This window comes from Diadema antillarum, unplaced genomic scaffold, assembly GCF_040938485.1.
Source record: "Diadema antillarum isolate AM-2024a unplaced genomic scaffold, OU_Dant_1.0 seq00000161_RagTag, whole genome shotgun sequence".
In the NCBI taxonomy this organism is placed as follows: domain Eukaryota; kingdom Metazoa; phylum Echinodermata; class Echinoidea; order Diadematoida; family Diadematidae; genus Diadema; species Diadema antillarum.
This window is the reverse complement of record NW_027271232.1, coordinates 62,753-87,638: the sequence shown is the minus strand read 5'-3', so window position 1 is coordinate 87,638 and position 24,886 is coordinate 62,753. Positions and strand designations below refer to the sequence as shown.

General features: G+C 37.9%; 1 protein-coding gene across 1 annotated transcript in view; it reads right to left on the bottom strand.

Moving 5' to 3' along the window:
- The window catches only part of LOC139727994 (uncharacterized), a 191,709-nt gene extending 170,519 nt beyond the window's left edge, over positions 1 to 21,190 (bottom strand). The window contains exon 1 of the mRNA XM_071638961.1: positions 20,819 to 21,190. Within this exon, the coding sequence (XP_071495062.1) occupies positions 20,819 to 20,914 (96 nt within the window). The 5' untranslated portion in view covers positions 20,915 to 21,190. The remainder of the gene's footprint in view (positions 1 to 20,818) is intronic.
- Positions 21,191 to 24,886: the final 3,696 nt, after the last annotated feature.

The following is a 24,886-nucleotide window of genomic DNA, read 5'->3' as shown; positions in this document are numbered from 1 at the left end:
TATTATACTCTACTCAATATGAGAATAAAAAATGCAAAAGTAAAAGAGGCAGACAGATAGATTTCACCCCCCCAAAAAAATGCTCTCGCTCTTACAATAAATCATCTGTGTTTTCCATCAAACCAACTTACATTGCAGCATAACAATACTTGCAAAAGTAACTATTTCATGTGTGGATTTCTCTGAGCTTGAAGTATGACAGCAAATTAATACTTGCTTTGAATAGTCCCAAATGATCTATGTACAGTAGATAAAGTGGGAACATTCTGGAGTCGGTTTGTACCAATCAACTAGATGAGATCTGCACCTGTGCCACACATTGTAAAACAATGTGCAAAGTACAAGAGGCAATTCACGCTGAAACATGCAGGAATGCATATTGCTATGTCTCTACACTGACATACATCTTTGTTGTTTCCTCAGTATTGATGCAGAACATTGTCAGCGGAAGTACTGTACATTATATGTACACTCTAAACTCACATCTTATCTACAGTAAAACACAATATCAGTCCACAGACCATTAGCAGTGTACACAGTAATACAAAGTTATCAAACATTCTTTGGAAATTGCATCGTCTCATATTGTGTGACGACATCGTGTCTACTATTAAAGTTGTTACTCGACGCCCATATGATGTACGTTTCCAGCATCTGAAAGCTCGCACACAAAGACTTTCAAAGACAGCCATGCACCTTTTTCCCATTTTATGGGATCAGCTGCCCACGGACTTGCGCACAGATTTTGTGCTTGTGAACTTTCCAAACTGGCAACAAAGACTGAAATCACATGTCTCTTCCTTTGATTAGACTGTAATATTTGTATATCTAAAGTATGTATTTTTTGTTTGTTTGTAAGGTATCAAATATGGCTCATGTTACCACATCGTGACTATACTATTTGCCTGTACAAAATTGATCTTTCGTCATTGTTACAAAATGTGTAGCCATGTTAACAGCATATTTTGAATGAAAATCATAATGTTATTGTGAATTTATTTAACTCCCTCAGCATTTGAGCAATTTCATTTAAATTTTGGCACATGTGACAGCTATGAAATATATTGTGTAGTTGTACAAATTTCATTTTCCCCCATATCTTTTATCTTCATATTAAACATTGTGTTGCCATGGTAACAACATTCCTTAATGAAAATCATTGTTTATTTCAATACCTTACTCGGGTTATGAGCACTTGAATTGAGATAATACATGGCACACGTGACTACATGCTTTATTAGTGAGCAGAGTGTACATTTTGTTCAATGTTGAGCGATACATTGCCATGGTATTCTTTTTTTTCTCCAATAGAAAACATGCAGATGATCATTACTGGTTGAGCTGTCTCCATGGGTGTTGGGTAGGGGTGTTACTCACGTTGAGAGATAGTTTTAGTTATCTATGAATTTATTATTTTTCTCTCTATCTTTCGCTCTTTCTCTCTCTCTCTCTCTCTCTCTCGCAGTTCTGTTTTGATATCTGTCCAAATATAATGAAGTTAAAATGAAATGTTGTAAGGGAATATAGTTTACATGGAAATTTCAAATTCATACATTGTTCATTAACTGTATGCATTTTCACACGCAGTATAGGTTTTGATGTCGGTAGTCATTTAAGAGCTGACATACATATATGCAATGTATAATTTTTTTTTTTTTCTTAGTAGTATTTTATTTAGAAAATGACCTCTTGATATCTGAATGGAATAAGAAAGATTGGTAGGTTCACATATCTCAAATTGACACTTACAAAGAAACAGTTGTTTTGTTTTTGTTTTTTATGTATGCCTGTTAATGAAATTTGTATTTTTTATATTGTAAACTGACTGTTTTGAGTGCACCAGGTGGGTTGGGGAGGATGGCCTGAGGGCCTAAGTCATTTAGTTGGCTCTTTCCAGACCCGGGCTACCCAACCTGGTGCCCCCTTACCACTCCAATGTACAATTTTCTGATTCCGAAAAATGTATTTGTGATTGAAAGCCAAATAAAATAATAAAATAATAAAATAAAATAAAATAAAAGCAACAACAATCAGTCCAGAAGCTACAGTGTACATTGTACGTGTGTATACAAATAATTGTTATAACACAGGACTTTGGGGAGTATGATATTCACTGATAGTATTAGTAATCAACTCAGAAAGTTACATGTAGTATTTGAGGCTTCATGAATATAGTCACTGAAAAACAGCAGAAAATACAGAGAACATTTCCTGGATTTACAACAACAAAAAAGTAATAAAAGTTTTGATGATGATAATAACAACAAAATATGAGTAGCACATACAATGTACTGTGTGCAGTACATTCTGAAGAAAAAAGCTTGTATTTTCTTTTAAAGAGCATATCATTTCAGATCTTTTCTTCATCATCATGATTTACAAGTACAATGTATTGTAAGTTTCGATAACAACATACTTACTCTAGGAAGAAGGAAACACCGAGAAATCATGCACACCTTGTGCAAATAGGATACATTTATGGAGAGAACCAAGCTTTTAAAAGGAGACAAATCCAACACCTGCACCAGAGACTTACTCTGTGAGCACAATTGAAGGCTTCAGATTCACATAGCAGTCATGTACACAAATCATTAATCAACACTGTCATCTTTTTTATGTACTGTTTGAAAGAATATTGCAGAAATAGCCATGACCTTTGGTCCATTGTCAAATGTTCCATGCTCTTGAGTGAATGATCAAACACGTCTATGATGGAAGAAGTTAATCTGTTGCATTCCTTCTTGTTCAAATATTGCAAGCTAGAGGCGATATAGTGTGCAAAAAAAAGTGTGGCGCAAAAACACACCGATAGAATAAGTGAGGTTGTGTGGTTTGTATCATTGTGTGGATATCTTGATTACTGGTGTGTTTTGCACACTCTTTGTATGGTTTATGATCAATGCGTGTATATCAAATGACTGAATTTTCTGGTACCTGCATCAATTTGGTGGTTCTTACTCCATGCAGAATGGGCATAAGAGCTCCTACATGTATTCTTGTAAACAGACTGTGAATACAATTTGGAGCACTCACTGGTCACTTTATGCATTTTCCAACTAAACAAATTACAAAATTAGTAATTACTGATAATCTATTCCTTCATGAGGAACATATGGAAGGCTTGTCAATTTGTGATGATGTTGCCCAAAAATCAGAATTCAACTACACAAAAATAAGGAAATCTTGCTTGAACTTGATGTTGAACAATCACTGCTCACTACAATTATTCGTGGTGTGGAGTGTGTATTTTAATCCCATAACGATAGGCACACTTCAAGACAGTCGAGTAAAAGTCAGGTCAAACTCAAAGTATCATGATGCATAGTAGATGGTGTCTCTTGAATGTGTGTGACTTGGGTTGCAAGAAAGCAAGATTTGAATAGCTATTTGAATCACACTTTTTCTGTGTGTGAATGGGCCTAAATGTGTTTGATGCATCAAAACCGAAATGTTGGTAGGAGAACAGGGAGCATATTGACACAGAATGATGCGACTAGTGTTTGAGAAAACAATGTGGGTAATCTAAGACTCCCCAGGTCTTATATTTCTTTCATACCATTCCACCAATTCATTTCCCATGTGCTAGTTCTGATACCCTGAAGTAAATCTGACTGCACAGCAAACATCCATATATACCCTGCAGTAACCTTAATGCACATTAAAGGAGAAAACATCCCTATATTTAGAAGCAACAGCACACACACACAAAAAAACTATTGCAATATACAGTGTACATCTCTGTAACATCATGGCTCATCTCTTTTAAAATGGTCATTACTTTTTTTCTGGATTCAGCTTTTGATCTGTGCAACTTTCCCTTCTATTTGGAAGAACTCTAAGAATCTGGAGCATCCACAACCCATCCAAAAATATCAGTAACTTGAGTCGGAGCTGAGGTCTGTCCCACAGGGCCGTCATCGTGATACCAAACAGAGCAACTGCAACCTCCCATACATTGCGTCAAACTCACCTTGCTCTATGCAATTACCTGACCATTTTAGCACCACTAAAGATTCAGACTTGTAGAAAGGCTATGTTGATTAGCTGTTCCTTCTCATTAGAATTGCATAATCTGTCTTATGGTATGATGAGGTTTTTGTTTTTTGTTTTTCATCACCAACATATTTTTGTTACCCTGGAAAACTGAAAATCAGACTCCTCATCCACAATGCATCATAATGTCACAATGAAATGTTCATGAAAGCAAGGATATCTTTCTTCACCAACAACATAAAATTGTATATATTGCATTATCTGCTACGTGGAGGAAATATACTGCACAGTATAATAGAGCTTTTTGTAATAGCACATTATATTCTGCCACAGACGTTCTCATTTTCACTCAAAAAAAATCTACAGGATACGGCCTCTGGTGCAAATTCAGACAGCTTTTTCATTAAATGTGTCTAGAAAACATCCATCTGTAACTTGGTTACAGAGGTTTCTTCACCAGGGCCCTTCCCAAATTATTGTTATAGTTGTTGTTGTTGTTGTTGATGATGATGATGATGTTGTTGTGGTTGTTGTTTTAGTTATTATTATTGTTGTTGTTGTTGTTTCTGCTGCTGCTGCTGCTGATGTATCACACTGCATGTTGTAAATACAAGGAATAAGATAGATCAATATTACAGTATCAGCACTCAACATGAAGACTTCTCAGTCCTGTCCCGACAAAAAGCCTTCCCCTTCTCATTCCAGAAGATTTTTTTATTCCAAAACGAACATTTTGCTCAACATTCAGTATAATGCCAGTGCCTTCTGTATTTTGTTAATGTTTTGCTTTGTTTTGTCTGTTTTGTTTTGCTTTGCAATCTTGTTCCGAACCATACCTTTGATAAGAGACTAGTTTCACTGGTCAAGGGAGAAGTAGTCATACTGAGAGTCTAGCCTAATTTGACCACTACCTCCAGGGACGCATGGATGTCCTAACATACATACAACATTAGATGTAAATTATCTAAACTCAAGAGAATCCAAGATGTAAGTAATGATAAGTTTGACTGCTAATGGCAGTTCCGTCTATTATCTCGTAAATACGACGTTTATCTCCAGACACTCTCAGACCACTTTCTTTTATCAACATGAAATGGGCCAGCCTCACTGCATCATTAGTCTCTGGTCCAGACTGTTTCTATTTCCCACCTTTTAAAGTGCAGTGTACTACATTCGGTCAAACCAATGTTTCTTTACTGTGTCCTGGTTAATGAGTGGGTTAAGAATATCAATGTTCTGTTCTGGTATCATACTGTGCTGAAACACAGTAATTATGAAACTATGGTTTAAGTTGTCAATTGCGACATAAAACCTCTTCAAATTGGTAATCCAGCTATAAAGCACTGATTACTCTTTTTCCAGCCCAGCAACTTGGAAGAGTGCATCAGGGGAAGCTTGACCTCTTGTACTCTTGTATAACACTTGCTTTGTTTGTTTGTATGTCTGTTTGTTGGTTGATCATTCACTTTTATATTCTTTTGCAAATGCCAATCAAAACGGTGACATACCATTTGCTTCTACAGCAACTGCTCCAGTCTTATTTTCTCCAAGGATTTTGGGGGAAGGGTTGTGATCTACAGGGTTTTTAGGTTTAGTTTGATGTGAGGATTAGGATTAGGTTTAGGATTATGTTTGTAGGGAGAATTAATGTTTGGCCTGACGTACGGATAATTCATGGGAGCAATAGTCACAGGAGCAAATGTCATGGAACCAGTAATAACAACAACAATAATAGAAAGAAAAAATGCAAAACACAAGTAGTACATACACGATGTATGGTCTCTGCAAGTCACCCACTTGTTCCATATTGTTTTGTGTGTGTCACTGTGTATTTTTATGTCAAATGTAAAATACATGAAGCGTTCCGCATGCTGACAAGCCATAACACCAATTAAAAGGCTCGCTAAGTGACAGTTCTGCACACATCTGAAGTCGAGCATGTCTACAATGTATGTTTATATAATAACTCAATCATATGCGTATATTTTCACTGGTCTGTGCATTACTGCATGTACCCCAAGTTGCACAGCATGATCCCTGAAGGCAACTGAAAGGGTATTGTATATGAGGCAGGTTTACCCAAAAATCTTTGCCAAAACTTCCTGATTGTCACGGCGCTGTGATTATGATGAGAAGCGCCCTGTAAAGGAGGACACTTCAATGTTTGAATGCGAAGGTCTTTTCTCACTCTGAGAATTCACTGGCCTCTGCTCTGTTATTAATCATAAGAACATATCTACAGTCCTCAGATATCTCATGTTTAGAGTAAATATGATGATCTTACCTAACACTGCTGAACATAAAGATAAGAAGTTTTCCATGATTATCTTGACCCTGAAAATGACTTTTCAAGACCTTTTGATGGATTTACTGTACTGGAAATAGGAAATATGAGCACCATTTGTCTTTTATATCGTACATTTACATCTGAACCCTACCTCTATTTTGTGGTCATTTTTTTCCAAATTGGTACTAGTGACAAACTATCTTTGTAAAATATAATTGATACCACTTAAATATTATTCAGAAAAAGCAATTTATGCTAGAATGTGATTACTGGCCAAATCAAATCTTCCTTTACTGTATGTATAAAAGCAAATGTACAAAGTACATCATACTAAGAAGACGCAAAAGTGAAATAAAATCGCAATCTACATGTATTCTTTAAAGATGATGCCTCAAAGGTCCTCCAAAAAATCAATCTTAACACAAACACCTCAAAGAAAGACTCAAAGCAGAGGCCTAAAAGGATCCATAATATCTATATATATATATACCATACACTGCACATCGTGATGCAATAACCTGGTTGTAGCGGTAACTTCATCTCATCATGCCCCTTGACATTATGATAATTGTAATGTTATGGCTATGGCTCAGGTTATACTTAGCTCATTAGTCTCACATGTGTGTGTTCGTGTGCTTGTTAAAGGACAAGCTCACCTTCGTATACACGTGGAGTGAGTGAATGCAGCAATATACAATAAATTGTAGTGGAACACGTCACTGAAGTTTGAGGAAAATTGGACAAACCGTTCAAAAGGTATGAATTTCTGAAGTTTCAGTGCCACCATCACTGGATGAGAATCTATGACTAAAGTTTGTGATGTCACATGTGCAGAATTATAGAAAGAAAATATGATGAGATTTACTCAATCCACAAGTGTACATGAAGGTAAACCCATCCTTTAGAGATTGAACCCAACAACTTCACTCACTTGTACTCACTTCTATTCTATACCACATATACTTGACCATGAACAATCGAAAAAGAAAATTGAGAAAATAATTATGGTATGTGGATCTATCTATAGATGCACAGTCTATTAAATTGAACTGCAGGATAAAAAATATATGTTCATTGGGCAGATCATCTGTTAATTAGTGCTACATTAAAGTCTTAAACTTAATAATTGACTTTTCATACAGTCAATCACTTTTGTACTGCAATATATTTCATCACAAGGGAAATGTTTACTGCTTCAAGCCAACAAGGACTGATCTTGACCCAAACTTAAAATAAAGGTATTGTTTACCATTGGGAACAGTGATTTAAGTGGTCACATTTGATGCATGTGTGTAGGTCAGTTGTATCTCAAAACATCCTACCATATAAAGATTTTGCAATAAATCCTAAAATATAAAGTGATATCACTATTTCTTTCAATAAAACATAACTGTTGACAGTTTATTCTAGAAACAATTTTAATTTTTGAACTTCATTCACATTTTGCATATTTAACAAAACTTAAAACTGACTGGGCCTATACTGATTAAGACTTTCTGTGCCAATGAGTAAAATGTGCACAGATTTCACACACATAGTATACAATGTACCTATGGACATGAGATTGATCTGGCACACAATGGGTTAAAGGGTTCGTACAGTTTTGGTTGAGGCTTAATTTCAGGTTTCCAACATTTTTGGGTGAGATAATGAGAAACCTCTTATGAAATATGAAAGAGCATGTAATTCTATGAGGAATTCAACATTTATTTGATGAAGATTGGTTTTGAAATGGCTGAGATATCCAAAAAAGAGCGATTCTTATAAAGTGTGGGACCCACACTTTATTACAATCGCTTTGTTTTACTTTGTTTTTGGATTTTTCAGTAATTCCAAACCCGATTTTCATCAAATAAACTTTGAATTCCTCTTGAAATGGTATGTTCTGTTCTATATCATAAGTGTTTTCTTGATATCTTGCAAAAAGTTAAAAGCCCAATTCTCATCTCCACCAATACTGTACCATCCCTTTAACATTCTTACATTGGTTGTTTCTATCCCTAACTCACAGTAGCCGCATTTACACTTACTAACATCGCGATTTTTAAAATCGCGATATTTTGGTTCCACCGTTTACACTTGCGCAAAAGCACGCGAAGTTTGAGTTTCACGAAACATCGCGATTTTTTGGTCGGTAGTGCGCATGCGTAATTTACCTGTTTTCAACACGGTAGCTGAATGGAACACGCGCTATTCTGTTCGTTTTCACTGCAGTGCAGTATATTTTGATCACAGCTGGCTGGTTGGAACGTTGAGCCAGGGCTTTTTATCAGTACAATGCACACATAAATTTGTGCTTCTCGAGACTGTTTACTTACGGTAAAACTATATAGTAGCTTGCTACATTAGATCACATACGTAGTAGGTGTGTAAAACTTCATCTACAGCAGCATTCAGGAGGATCATGAAATTTCGCCGATATGACGAAAGTGGGAAGTAAGACTTGGAAGTTAGGACTAGGATTTTATCAGGCGACAGCAAGAACTTACACTTGTGACGTACTCCTGTAGTCCTGTATTCCACAAACAACGTATAATTATCGAGAACAGTACGGGCACTCCCACAATCTGAATCAACGCATTTCTGGGAGAACATTATTTTGTTAAGTTGTCATGGGGTGATGATACGTGGTTGGAGAACTTCAGGTTTGCTACCAGTAGTACACATTATGTAGTTTTCACGTACAGTGTACTAGTTTCATCGGGGAGGGGGAGGTGAGAGACCACGAGCCGACCTGTGGCTGTACACAGCTGTCTATACACCATTGCTCTCTACACGTTCCAAAAAGGGATCCGGAGCGCGCGTAAACTCCCGGTGCAATCCGATACCGAGAGTCACGTGATGAAAAATCGCGATATTTCTGCAGCTTGGGTTTACACTCGCTAACTTCGCCTCAAACTTCGCGATGTTTCAAAAAATCACACTCCGGCTTTTCTGGCGATGTTTCGAGGGCGTTTGGGTGTAGTTGCTTAGCAACTTACACCCAAATGTCGCGATTTTAGAAAAATCGCGATTTTAGAAAAATCGCGATTTTTCCAAGCAAGTGTAAATGGGCCTATTGTAGAACTATTTTGAAGCACTTATAAAGCTGGGTTTTTGTTTCGTCTGCAAATGATATTAAGATGATGCCTTTTATGCCACCGGTGGCCTTTCCATTTCCCTTGTTTATACTAGCCCCTTTAAAGGGAGCATATAGTTTTGGTTGAGACCTAACTTTAGGTTCTGATATTTTGGCGAGATAATGAAAAACCTCGCATGAAATATGAAAGAGCATGTAATTCCAAGAGGGATTCAATGTTTATTAGATGAAAACTGGTTTTAAAATGGCCAAGATATCAAAAAAGAGCATTCCTAATAAAAAGCAGGACCCACCTTTTAGTAGGATTGCTTTGTTTCACTTTGTTTTTGGATGTCTCAGCAACTCCAAAACCGATTTTCATCTAATAAACTTTGAATTCCTTTTAAAATGGTATGCTCTGTACTATTTCATAAGTGGTTTCTTGGTATCTCACAAAAAAATTAAAAGCCCAATCCTCATCTCCACCAATACCGTACCATACCTTTAAGATGTCTGGGTGTGTAATGCCAGGGTGATCAAGAGGCAGCTGGGAAAGTGGATTGCTATCAATTTACGTCTTCCCTTGTAGTTGATTGATCATTGTATTACAGGCATAGGGGGGCGGCTTTGCGACCCCAAACTTGCCGGTATGGCCCATACGCCTGATCAACGCCTTGCCAACGTGACCACATGTACATCCACCACCATTGAGTCAGACTTTGTGTCAACAAGATCGAACCAGGCTAGGATCTAAAATGGCAAGACCTTCTATAGTACACTGACAGTCAATACCTAATCAACCCTTTAAAGCTCCATTCTGCTATTAAAGTGACAGTAGGTATACAAGAAGTACTTTCACACAATGGTTTGATTATTTCCCTATGATACCACACTACACCATCTCGAGACCCATGCATGTTTTCTATGCACAACGTTTACATACAATACTTGAATAAAGGTACCGTAGTATACTTCACCAAAGAAAGAACTTTATCTTCATTGTATTTAAATACTAGAAGCTGTGACATTGTATGTATGCATGAGATTAGTTGAAATTTGTTTGAAATTAGGAAAAAAGTGACAAATTACAAGTTTGCCTTTTCTTCAGCGCAAAATGATATTCAGCACATTCTTCTAGCATCCTAAACTTAACCAAGTCGGTCATCTTCAGCCGCATCACAGAAAGGCATTCTATCCTTGACAATGCACATTTCATATGAATCAGGAGCTAACGAGGACTATCACACAAAAAAAAAAAATGTCACAGCCACAGTTTTACATTGTACAATGTACATTAACCTGTTCCATACTGAATTCTGAAATGCCCATAGAGTTAATACGCAGGCCACCAGGTTCCCGTAAGGAACGGGTTAAGATTTACTTTTTTGGTCGAGGGATGCTGTGCTAAGGTGGTATATGACATGTATAATGTATACTGCATTGATTAAGATGTGTCATCTTGCATTAATTAAGAAAGATGGGCACAATTTGTATACATTTAATGATACAGTGTATCTTCTGGTTTTGTCTCACAACTTTCATTTAAGTATAGATATTTCTGTTGAGGATGAACATCTTTTATATTTCCATCATTTCGAGAGAGGATTATGCTGGCCTTTCATCTCCTGAACATGCATTACCTGACCATTTATTAAAGAAATCACCGTCAGGACAAATTATTCTTTCATTGCAAACACACATACTGAAATTAAAAGTCCATCTTTACGGTGACATCTTCAAATATTGCACAGAAAATGATGACCACCACTTTCTTCAAACATGATCAATCCATGATGGCTTCACAGATAGATTGTACAACTCAAAAATATCTGCTTTGATAAAATGCCCATGATTAGAAACTCTCAAACCATATACTGTAAAACATGATATATTCGCAGCGCGAAATTTTCGCAAATTGGAGCCGACGGCCTTTTTCGTGGCATGAAATTTTCGCGAATTGCCACTGGCATTCAATGCAGTGTAGACAAGAAATTTCGCGTGCATTTTAATTTCGCGAATCTTGGCGCTCGCGAAATTTGCGAAATTAAAATGCACGCGAACATTCCTCGTTTTACAGTACATCCTACAAGACATTCTTTCAGAAACTGTTAAAAGTCATACATACATTTTCCATTTTGTGGATGTGTACAAAGAGCATGATATCTCTGAGAATGAGCTACAGTTTGTAAACATAGAATCTATCGCAATGCTCCTTTTATGAATATTTAGAAGAAGTGAAGTACCGCATGTACAATAGAAGTAGACAACCTTAAGCCTGGAAGTGAGACTATTTCAATAATGGTTGCTATTAGGCCTAATTGGGCGAAGGGTTCGTTGGTGTCACATGAATCTTAGTACTACACTGCAACACCCTTTGGGGGAAATTCTTCGCAGTTTGCATTAGGATCACACATACTGTCAATGCATCAGTCAGTGTTGCAGCATTTTGAGCACAAAAGGAAAACCCTACAAACTAAAAGCTGAATTTTTGTGGTAAAACTCAAGTTTGATACACCCACAAGCACATGAATCAACGCCAAAACATGCTGTAATTGTGACATGACTGAAATACAGCAATACCACATCAAGCCAAGCAACCCCAAAACCACATAATGTAGAAAAGCCTTGTCCTTGATACAGGTTGTTATTTTGCATTGTTTTCATACATGGATTGTTTTACAATCTGATCTGTGGGCCTCTTTTTTTTTTTCATGTCAATCAAGGTCATTGCCAATAGGCATTACACAACAAATGTACCACATATATCCCTACAAATTAATTTCTTGTTACTGTGCATGTGTACATGCAGTCATTGTCATGCTTAATGTCAATTGAAAATCTGGTGCATAGTGTAGGCCTACTAGTTTACAAGTACATTAAGAGTATGAAACACATCAGATTCAGATATCTTTGACAATACAACAGCTTGGATGTCAAGACAAACTTTTAACGCTGACTGATGTCTATTGAAATGTTAATGTGTATTAAAAATACACTGGTACATATTCAACATCAAATTTCATTCAGCCTCAACCAAAAGGAACTATCCCCCCCCCCCAAAAAAAAAAAAAAAAAATGATAATGGCGTCCATAAATAGGTCCTACATCACATGAATCATTTCTTTTTTCCTTATTAGTGAATGTCATGACATTGTGACCTAGCTTTCGACTCACACAATTTCTACGTGATATTAAATGCCATAAATGCTACAATGTCAGCCATTTAATTTTCTGGATATGGGATACAGAATGCCCATACAATAGGGCTACAGCTGTACATGTTCAAGGACATTTCAATTTCAACAATCTCCACAGTGAGAGCTGGTGACAGCCAGGACTAAAAATCCCCCACCCCCTCCCAGTCAACCTCTGTCACTTTCAATTCCCCTCATTACCCCTTTCCCCGTGATGCCGGGGTGCGGCGGAGTATAAGGAGGGAAAGTGGATGCGGTATTGCGGATACCACTGGCAACCATATCCATCTCTGAGAGGGTAAACATTCATGGACGGACCAGATACATCACACAACCTCCTCCGGTATTTGGATGTGACGACTGCTGCCAATCAAGGTCTCGCGAACTCGTCACGTTGCCACAGCCTGTGATAACTGTTGCCATGTATGTGTGTCTGACTGATAGTCAGTTGTTCGCCCACATGCTGTGCTGCATGAGACTTCCCCTCCCTTCCCCACCCACAAAAACAAAAATTATGCCTGTCTCACACACACACACACACACACACACACACACACACAGAAAAAAAAAAAATGCTTGTTTATGTCACCTGTCAAATTTAAGTAAGGTATCAACCAAACCATTATAACACATTAGGCGTTTTCACATCAGCCCGATGTTTTGAAATAGCGCGCTATTTTCTGACTTGGGAAATCAACCAGATCACGAAATAGCGCGCTATTTGATAATGTGAATACAAATTAGCGCGCTAGTTTTGTCGCTCTGATCGAAAAAATTTCTCCAGTCCAACTCAGGAAATTTCAGAAATAGCAGGATAATTAATGCAAACTAGCGTGCTATTTGATAATGTTCTGGCTTATGTGAATAGGAAATGAAATAGCGCGCTAATTTGCGATTGCGAAAAATATCTCGAGCTTGGATTTTTATCGAGCTGATGTGAAAACGCCTTCTGTGGCATTTCTCAAAGATTTCTGTCAATTGAACGCAACATGTTCACATTCCATTTTTGACAGCACTATCTCTTCAAAGAAGTGTCATTCTTGCTTGGTGAAAAAAATGTGAAGTATTTGCAACTGACCACAAATGAAATACACATTTCAGTGTACTTCAATTTGTCACAAAACGATGCCTACTGGAATCAGAATGTAATATACAGCACATGCTAAAAATAGTGCACTTTTGAAATACTGTAAAACATGAAATTTTCGCGGCATGAAATTTTCTCAACTTGCCTCTAACATTCAATGTGTATATTGTAGACAAGAACTTTTAATTTCGCGAATCTTGGCTCTCGCGAAATTCTCAAAATTAAAATGCATGCAAACATTCCTCGTTTTACAGTACCGTACTGTATATCGTACATTCAGGGCTGAATGGTAGACCCTTCCATACCACCCTTGAATTACAACTAATACTAACCCTAATACTACAATACACAGACTCACTCTTTCTTGTAGAAAACCACACATAACACCTAACACAATAGACACACTGTGTAGCCCAATTGTCAGACAGCCCGCGCCCCATTGATTAGTTTGCGCTATTTTCTGCAAATACAATATCACCCTTTAATCTCTCACATCAGACCCCATTGAGTGCAACAAAAAAGTGAATGTTCAAGGAGAGGGGTCTGAGCTGTGAGTGTGCAAACAATGCACAAATTCCGGGCGCTCAAATCAATAAATGGCGGGTAAACCTACCCCCACGTGACCAGTCATATCATTCTGAATCACACTTTGGTCAGGGGCAACATTTCTCCAGAGTCAGAGAAAAGTCTGCCCGCACACACAAATATTGCCTGCTGAACTAACTGACTCTTCTTTACTGTTGCTGAGGATGTTTTTTTTTTTCCACCTACCCTCTTCTCAAACATTACCAGCACCCCATGTTATTCCTCAGTACTATCATGGAGCTACTAAGCTCCATGGTACTATCTTGCTGACTGTTTGACTTAACAAGTACTTATATGGTATTATTATTAGTGCGAGGGTCTGCAGTTCACTTTTAAAGGGACTGTACAATACTGTAAAAGTGGTTTCTTTCGCGGCGGTTTTATTTTCGCGCTTTGAGGTTGAACCGCGAATTCAACATCACGCAAAAATGTTTTGAACTCATCGCTTGTTACAACGCTATTGCGCACATGCACACACAAAGATTCCGCGCATTGAGTGTATTGATGGTCAACACACACAGCGATACCGCGCAATGTACAATGTAGGTAGGTACAAGCATGTTATAAAGTACTCGAGAGACTGGATTTCAGGTAAGCCTGCATATAATTTTGATTTCTACATGTATTTAATCAATAAAAGAATAATTGGATTATAGTTTGGGTTTTCATGTGCAAAATAAAACAGTTTTTGCCGACTGCAAATTCACAGATTTTGCCGACCGCGAATTTAAACACACGCGAAAAAGTCGGCACCGATGGAAACCACAAAAGTATCTGTACGCGAAAGAAACCACTTTTACAGTACTGGTTGAGGTACATTGTAAGGATTCAGCTTGAAACTTTTTGTGGGATATTTAGAAGCCACTCTAATTCTACGAGGAATCAAACATTTATTTGATGAAAATCGGTTTTGAAATGACCAAGATACTGTAACAGTGGAAATTTTCGCGGTATGGAAATTTTTGCAAATTTCGCGCAACCAGACGCTAGCACAAAAATAAGCCATATGTTCCAGAAGTTAATGTCCTGATTCGGCTGAATTAAAAACACACAAAATCCATCTTACCCGGCCGAGCGTGATATCCACTTTTACAGTATCGACAAACAAGGTAAAATAAAGAGATCCTAATAAAAGTCGTGGCCTGTAAATCTCATTAGGATTGCTTTTTTGGATATCTCAGCCATTTCAAGACCAATTTTCATCAAATAAACACTGAGTCCTTCTTGAAATCATACTGTACAAGCTCTTTCATATTTCATAAGAGGTTTCTCACTATCTCACTAAAAAATATTGTAAACGTGATGTTAGGTCATGACCAAAACTACTGTATACAATCCCTTTAATCAACTGTTTTTGATCTAACCAACCGACAATTTTAAATCAGACTGATAATGACAACACTCCTTATGAACTGACGTTTTATTATTACAGATTGTCCTCTTTGAAAGCTATCAAATCATGTTCAATGTATATTAAAAAGTATAGGCCTATTCTTTGTGCAACTCAACATGCTACGAAATTGAATCCGACTTTATAACCTGTGTGATGATGACATTTCTCTGTTTCAAAGATGTTCATAATCTTATGTATTGATGTCTGTTTAGAACTGAGCTCTCCACATACACTTGGCTCTTTCTACAAATGCTGCTCATGGAACTTAACTGTACAGAATAAGAGAGTGGATGTTTCAGCACTGCTGGTCTTTCCTCAACTTATTATTTTTTTGTTGTTGTTGCTGAAAGTTCATTCTAAAATAAATCAATAAGTGCATCAAAACATGTAACAGTCGATTCCCATCACGATCATGTTGCAGTAACATAAATCTGAAAGATTTGCCTGGGGCTACAAATCAACAGCTGCATGGAATAAAAGGAGCAATTTGTCGCAGAGAGAATGAACTGAGCAATGTGCTCTACTAAATTACATGACTTCATTTCACTGGACCCAGCAAATCAATTGTCAAAAAGGAAATATCAAGACACTAACATGAGCTCTTAAAAATGGAAAAAAGGACTGATGCGGGTAATTGTGATGATAGCTTAAACTGGCTCGCAATCCCTGAAGACGTTGTTTTCAAGCCATCCACGTTGTTCAATCCATCAACATCTTCCCTGGAGCCAGATAGCTGCTGCCTTCACAGCTGCTTGGCTCAGCCATAAGCTCCCTGCCCCTCCCCTATCCCAGCCAGTCCTTCCTCGACTTCTTGGCCATGGTCAGCTGACCGACACAGGATCCCTTCATTCTAAACATGCCAATGTATCAGTGGATAACCTCAATTATACAGCCCAGAAATACCCATTAGCACTCAATGTCGAAACCCTTCCAGCCCTATATCTTGTTTGGCAGTTGCTGTGGCAGTTCAGGATCAGGTCGATCGAATTAGGGGCTTCTCACATGTACAGGACTGTGTGCATTACATTTTGCTGCATTCCAGATCCAATCCGTCAATTAATTTTCAATCTCCAGAAAGATGAATTCATTCATCATCTGCCATATCAAGGCATCATGAGATACCCTATACTATGTAGATGTACATCATGAATCAATGGCCCTTTTTTCAATTTTAATCAGGATTCATGGATGTATACATTGGCCCAAAATAAGGTCATAATATTGATGTGCATACTTTCTATGCTGACAGCATATCATATTGTATGTCTCAATGGATCAAATTATGGTCTCTTTTGATGATGAAGAGATAGATTACAATGAAATTAATTTCATTGCTTAATGGCCACTCTGATCTTTTGGCAGGTCATCATGTCATTCATATCATCATACATGTATGATGAAAAATGTGTCACATTTTCGCTGACTACACTTTCAAATCCTCTTCATCTGCAGCTTTTCACTTGAAAATCTGATCTGAAAGAAATTTCCCTCAGCTTGATCAAAAAAAATTTGAATGCCCCCCCCCCCAAAAAAAAAAAAAATCAATAAATTTAAACATTAATCATTCCTTTTTTACCTTCATTTGTAGTCATTTACTCTTGTACAGCTTGGAGTAGTCATACATCAAAAGGGTCAATAATGATGTGTGATTATAATAGACCAAACTGATCATAATGGTTTTGGTTTTTGTTGTTTTCAGGGGAATGTCACTCAATTAACAGAATGTTGGCTTTGAGTAAATATCCTAGAATCATCTACATTTATACACCAAATAATATTTCCTATCAACTGGTCATGATCAATTCAAATACACCTATTGATGGAATTCTGTCCAGGTCAACAAAACTGATTTACCCTGTATGGCTTCATTTCCACACTATTCTTTCTTTTCTTTTCTTTTTTACCTGTTTGGTCAGCAACCAGATGTTGATTTGATTTTTGGTTTGATGGAATATAAACTGCTGAACAATGTGCAAAAAAGTACACTTGCAAAGTCACTAAATTCCAGACTGACACTACATTTATCAAGACTTTCAATCTTGAGCAAGCCCAAACCACAGAATAGAAGTGAACTTCAGGAAAATTTGATCCACTTTCCTGCTGAGACAGCTGGCACAGTCTAATTTTTCAGATGTGAACTGACCGTGAGTGGATTTCTGGAATTGCGAGAATTCCTGGTCAGCATGACAGTCACTGCCATGGTTGGACCAGCCGTGGCTGACAACACAGGATACAAGTAACATTTCAGCAGTCTGATATCATGAAAAATTGGCTTTGATGTTGACTGTGGACTGCTTTATGGTTGTGTTTATGCACCAGCTGCCATTAAATCATTCACTGAGAATGTCCTTTTATCCATCACCATATGCCTCAGGCATGTATCACTGCATAAAACCCAGAGTTCAGTATGTGCATCAATTCTGTTGCCAAGGAATATGCGTAACCTAACAACGTGGCAAGTCACCCGTGCAATAATTTATGTCAGGAGACCCATTTAATGTGTATAATCTGGTGATAAAACCCAATGATAACATATTTTCAAAATAATGACCTCATCTTTCAAGTCTACAGGTATACAAACTTGTATGTCTGTCAACTCAGGATTTCCCTTGCTACCTCTTCTGAAAAATACACTTTCAGTCTTTGGTTTTTAGTCTTCAAGCACTTTTAACAGAACACCATCATAGTCATTCCTATATTTCATGACAAACTAGTCACTTTAAAAGAAGTAGGCCTAATCCAAGAAAAAATGTGTTGGCTCCTGATGAGCAAAATTACTGCTTTACAATGCAGAGTCACAGTTATTGATCTCCGACAATATCTGAATATCTAATCAATAATGTCATTCTAATTCATAAAATATTGTACACTGTATCTACACAAGCATCCTCGGACTTGCACTGCAAGTACTAAGTACTTTACAAACCAAACTTAACCTCCTATACCACAGTAATTTTCTGTCGACTGAATTTTTAGTTTGCAAAGTGTACCATTTATGGATATATTTAACCTTTCTGTGCCATAGACGATATAGACAGTGTGTACAATGCTGTGGGGTTTTCTGTGCCAATCGGCACATAAAGCATACAGAGGGTTAAGAGTTAATTACCTCACAAAGTTTGGCAGCTAAACAAATCCAATGTTTCATTAGTGTGCAGAACTCCTTTAAAATACACATACATGTATGAACTCACATTGGATTAAGAGGATTAACCTTTAACCTGTTGAAGACTAGTCTCGAGTTCATGTACAGTATACTGAGGCAGAAGTCCGGGGGAAATGCGTGTTGTAGCATATGTTGTAGCCTGTCCTCAACAGGTTAAGGGCTAGCTATCTATAGCAGACTTCGCCATGATTGCCGCAACCGGTGCAACTCAAAAGATAATATAAGGCTTGCCAAGAAGGCAACTCCAGAGCAACGTCCGAGACTTCTCCAAAGAAGATGACAACTTATTCACCAAGAAGTTGCGGAGACATTACCGCAGCGTCTCCAGTACACTGTACAGTTGTAGGTCTTCAATGGGTCTCCACATGGTTACGGAGACGTCTTGGAGACCTTGTGAACAAAATCAATATTCGCAAATTGGCCGCTACTAATTCTAAGAAGATGTCGCAGAGACATTGTAATGGCGACATCTCCCAAACCAGCTAGACACTGGAAAAAGTTTCCTTAAAGATTGAACGCATTCAATTCAATTCTCTTGTGGCTCCCGGAGAACTGGCTAGTGTGAAGGAGATGCTAGATGTCGCAGTCTAGACATCACAGATATGTCTCTGCAAACAATGTACTACTCCAATGACCAGCGAGACTCAAGTCTCCACCATGTCGCCACCGTATCTCCAAGACAGCTAACAATACATCCACTTTACTTCACCATTGGCACATCCACTGGGTTTCTTTTCCCCACAAGTCAGTAAAGGTGTACCAGGCATTAATCAAAATTACACTGTACCTTGTAACTTTTAATAGTGTACAGGGATCGTGCCATCACCCTAATATCTCTACTACATATGGCACTGTGACATTCATGACAGAATGTTAAGACAGTTACATACACCTGAGTGGCTTGATGTAAACTTTGCAATCAGAGTCAAGTTTCAGGAAGGATCAACAAGTTATGCTATAGAAACAGTATGTCTGTCAAGCTACAACGAATTACATGGGCACATACATTGTACACATGTATCCTGTATATAGGGTTTTGTATAAACCATTCCATCATTTGTAGGCATATATCATAAATAATTAGCCTACCATTTAATTTTCAGATAAATGGTAAGTCCTGATGACACGATGTGCATGAGTTACCATTACTTGATTGGGTTGAATGTTTCTCATCATGTCCTTGGAGGAAGCAATGCCTCCAGTTTAGAGTTGCAGGGCTCTTAGGAAATTCAATTGATTATTGACGTACCACTTTATCTGCCAGTCCAGCTAGTGGCAGTCATCACTAAGTTGAGAGTTACTTGACAGTGCAATGATATGTACATTTTTTGTACGTGTATTAACAAGTACACAAAATAGAGAAACAAGAAAAAAAATGTAGAGATAAGAGTCACATTTACGATGAATATGATTCTAAATAAATTAATTTATTTAAATAAATTACCGTAATAAAAGTGTGCATTCACTTTTGTTTCACCCTTACAAAGATGTTCACTACTCATAGAAAGGCACTGAATTTACTGCATATTATCACCCCCTTTCTAACAGCATCTAATTTTATATCAGTATCATCTCTACCAGAGGTAAAGAATAAAATCAGTTAGATGTTTTCATCTATCATGAAAGATATACATCATACAAGCTTGTAAAGTTAGATAAGCATTTACATCAAAGAGCACGTACAAGTTGCTGTCATCTCAGCTCAGTTTACAATGATACAGAAATCAGCGTGGTACCACACGGGAGGCGGGCCTTCTCCTACTCTTCGCTCTGGCGAACATGGGACAAAAAATCGTGGTGTATCGATGGGAGCGAGGAAACATCTCCTCCTTTCACAGGCATCCAATCCACGCCCCTATTATCATCAATGCATGGTCACTCTTCATACAGGAACAAATTAGGACTCGATGAGATATCATGCACATCACTGACTACTTATGACAACCCTCAATTGATCTAGTATTATATCAAATACAAGCACACTTTCGAGGGAAATCATTGTTACCGGATTTCGGGGAGGCACGGAGCGGATGACAACTCCCAACGGAAACTCACCTTTGCTATCCGCAACGGTTCCCCAGTACCGCTACCACCTTGCAGCCGCAAACCCCAAGGCGCACCGCCTTGGAGAGTTACGACAAAAGCCGACATAGTCCTCCGAAAAATACACCTTCTGATTTACTCGTATTGATATTGAGTTATCCGGATATCATTCCACGTTGATTTTCACAGCTAATCCATAACACGCTCTTGCATTTGGAAGATAAAAGCATTAACTTCAAGCAAGACTAAGTTCCTCCAATTGATCCTACGATCCTCACTCAACTACAGACAGGGAACTTCACGAAAAGTGCACACTACAATACCGGTACGAGCGCAGCACATAAAAAACAGGGTGAGCTAGCAGCGGCCGGCCAGCTCTGTCTACACAATACATTGTTCACCACGCGTACCTCAAAGCTAATTCACACTTCATGTAAACTCGCGGTTTCAAGGACAGCGTAGTGTCAACAAGCCCACCTTCAGGGGTTGAATGCTCAGGGAGTATGTGAATAGGCCTTCAGGGAAAGCGGGAAACATGAGAGAGAGAGAGAGAAAAGAGAAAACACATACACATTTCAAAACCGACATATTCATAAGTTACTTCCCTACAATTCCTTTTCCCTAAAATCCCCGGGTTATTGTATACTAAACTCCATTTTGTCAACAAAGCACCAACAGAAACACATCGAGATGCACCACGGTTTCCGTCCACCTATATGAAGTAAAACTTTTCAGTAATTACCCAAAGAATTTAAAGTGAAACGCACAAATAAAGAAAAACCAAATAGCGTCTTACGTTTAATTTTCTCTCACTCAGCGTTGTATTGCTGATCGATCCCGCTATACTCCACTTCAATGCTGCTGTTGCTGCTGCGTTTTGTCTTGTTTCAATGTTTTGTTCTGCTCTGTTCTGTTTTTCATGTATACTCAAGTGACTGCAAGCCTATAGTAATATCATGATTATCACCTCCATGTGCATGGATGATACTGAAAGATCTGACTATTGTGATGATGCTAAAGAGAACACGCAAAAAAAAAAATGGCGTGTGGTATCCTAGTTTTCTCTTTCTTGCTGTCATTGTCCTCATTCTCCAATAGAATAGGCCCTATGATAGTTTACAGGGGCGGATCCAAGAATTCCGTAAAGGGGAGGCGCCTTTACAAAATTAAGGGGTGCACGTGCCCCCCCCCCCCCATTTTTTTCTTTATATTTCTATTGTTTCAACAAAAATTAAAGAGGGAGCGCACGCCCGGTGCGCCCCCTCTGGATCCGCCACTGGTTTCCATCTCACCATGAAATAATCTCATTCATGTCTTGTTGTTGTCTCAAACCATCGCGTGCACCTTGGCAAATATAAATTGTGCATCAGAGAAATTCTGATATTTTCCCTGAAATGGTTCCATATTCAAAGTCTCATCCAAGACAACTTTAGACAGATATGATGACTGGCAAATACATCACATTCTTACGGGAATGATGCATAAATTCTTGGACTCGTGATTGTAATCTCTTGTCCTCCTTCAATGAATCTCCTTTCTCTTCTTTTCTACTTTTTTCTTGTCCTCCTCTTTCTTCATCTTTTCCGTCTTTTTTTGTCTTCTTCTCCTTCTTCAGAGCTTCTACTTTTATTTCATTCAGTCTTCTTTTCCTGCTTTAGTATCATCAATCATTATCATCGGTGAATCTTTGAATTGGATTCTTAGTTTTGTTAATGACAGTTTCTTTGTATCATCGGATTATATTGATTAAGCTATTATTCGAAATGTACTCTCTAAAAAAAATCGAGTGAAAACATTCACTCTTAAAGGAGTGAATACTAAAAAGAGTGAATTTAAAGTGAAATTGGAGTGAATTTTGAGTGAAAATGTTCATTTTCACTCGTTTTAGAGTGACCTCAGGGATCACTCCAAAATCTTCGAGTGATCCTTGAGGTCACTCCAAATGAGTGAAAATGAACATTTTCACTCAAAATTCACTCCAATTTCACTCTAAATTCACTCTTTTTTGTATTCACTCGTTTAAGAGTGAATATTTTCACTCGATTTTTTTTTTTAGAGAGTAATTTCATATGCAGTGCATCGGACCTATGATAGTGTTATGTCTGTTTATCGTTATTCAAGACCTTCTTAGAAAGATGATAATCCGGTAATGTCTGTCGGAGAGAAAAAAAAACACAACAACAACTAGGTTTTTTGAAGCGTTTATACGTTATTTTTAATATACTTTCGATACGGCTGAATTTGCACAAGTTGCGATTTGTCGTAGAGGGCTCACTATCATAATTTTGGACAGACATCATAAATGCCAAAAACTTGGTTAGGCCAGGGTTGTTTCACCTCCCTGGTTAGGCTTGCATATGGATGACACCTGCTGTGACGAAGACCGGACGAAGACGAAATAGTACTAAAATTTAAGTGAATTTCAATGAGATGCTCATGAATAGATCATATTCGTTATATTTTGAATCCTCGTGTGATTGGTCGAAAGAGCCTACCGTGATTACTGAGCACATGTAAGCTATTTGTTTTCAGCTATTTCAGAATGTCTCCCTGTTTGACACTCCACACAAACTAACAATATTTAGGCACATTGTGGGAGTGTCCCGGTACTTTATCCCATAGATAAAATGCTCTCACAATATAAATTTTACCCCCACAGTGATAGCGAAACATAAGATGAATATCTCCACAATGTACAGTACCTCCATCAAAAATACCAATTCTGACATCGCGCAATGCAACTTTGACATCACAAAGCAATTCTGACATCATGCCCTGCATGTTTCGCACTGTAATTTTGTGAAATGTACTAGTAGCAATTGTGACATCACAAAAGGAATTCTGATGTCGCGCGCTGCTTTGCGCGTACAACCACTCTGTGAAATGTAACAAAGCTGAGTCAGGTGACATCGCGCGCTGCAGTTATTAACAATTCTAATTAAAGCAATTGTGACATCACAAACAATTCTGAGGTCGCGCGTTGCTTCGCGAGTACGGCCACTTTGTGAAATGTAACAACGCAATATTGTGACATCACAAAGCAATTCGATCTGACGTCGAACGTTGCTCTGCGCGTACTACTAGCACCACTCTGTGAAATGTAGCAAAGTAAGTGGCGCGCTGCTTTTTGTAGGGCAATTTTGTGAAATATAATAATGAAAGCAATTGTGACATCACTAACAATTATGCTGTCACGCGCGCTGTTCACAATCGCGCGTATGGCCATTTTTGTGAAATGTAACAAAGCAATAATTGTGACATCACAAAGCAATTCAATCTCCTTCCTCTTTTCTAACCTTTTCCCCCCACTGAAACCATTGTTGTTGTTGTTGTTGTTGTACTAGTAATTCGATGTTCAACACAAGTTGCGCTTTTCGTTTTGTTTGTTTGTCTGGTTGCTTGTTTAAACTATTGCTGAGACAATGTAGATGTCAGTGCATGAGACCGTCTTATTTTTTACCCGTGCCAGTTAGCTCGTCAATCTTGCAACAGTACATTGAATTATACTATGGCGGCATCGATCAGTATACTAACGCGTTTCTTAATGTTGCATGATTTAACTTAGGAAAGTTATGAAATTGGGAAGTTTCGCCACTTTTTGCAAAGTTCTTGACAGTGTTGATATTTTCAGTGAGTGGACTCGTCACCTAAATAGAACGTTCCATTTAATGCTGTCCTAGAAAAAAAAACAATAACACAGACACTAACAAAAATTATGCTTTTCTGCTACAAAAGTTTAAAACATAATGTTGAAATCCTTGCCTGAATGTGTTCAAAATCAGTTATCAGATACCATTATCGATTATCACTCCAATCACTGCTTGCTTTTTCATTTGATGTTATTTGTTTGTTTGTCGCTTGCTTGTTTGCTTGGTCGTTTAGAGTGTGTGAGCGTTGTTGTTTTGTTTTTGGATTTGTTTTTGTTTTGTTTTTGCTTTTTTTTTAATTCTTACTTCATGCACTGAATCCCGTCTTCGAGGGTAACTGCTCCTGTAAGCCTACCCAACATACTAACAGGGCAGCGATACCAATCTACTAGTACCAGGTACATCAATGATGACACCAAGGATGTTCGCTGAG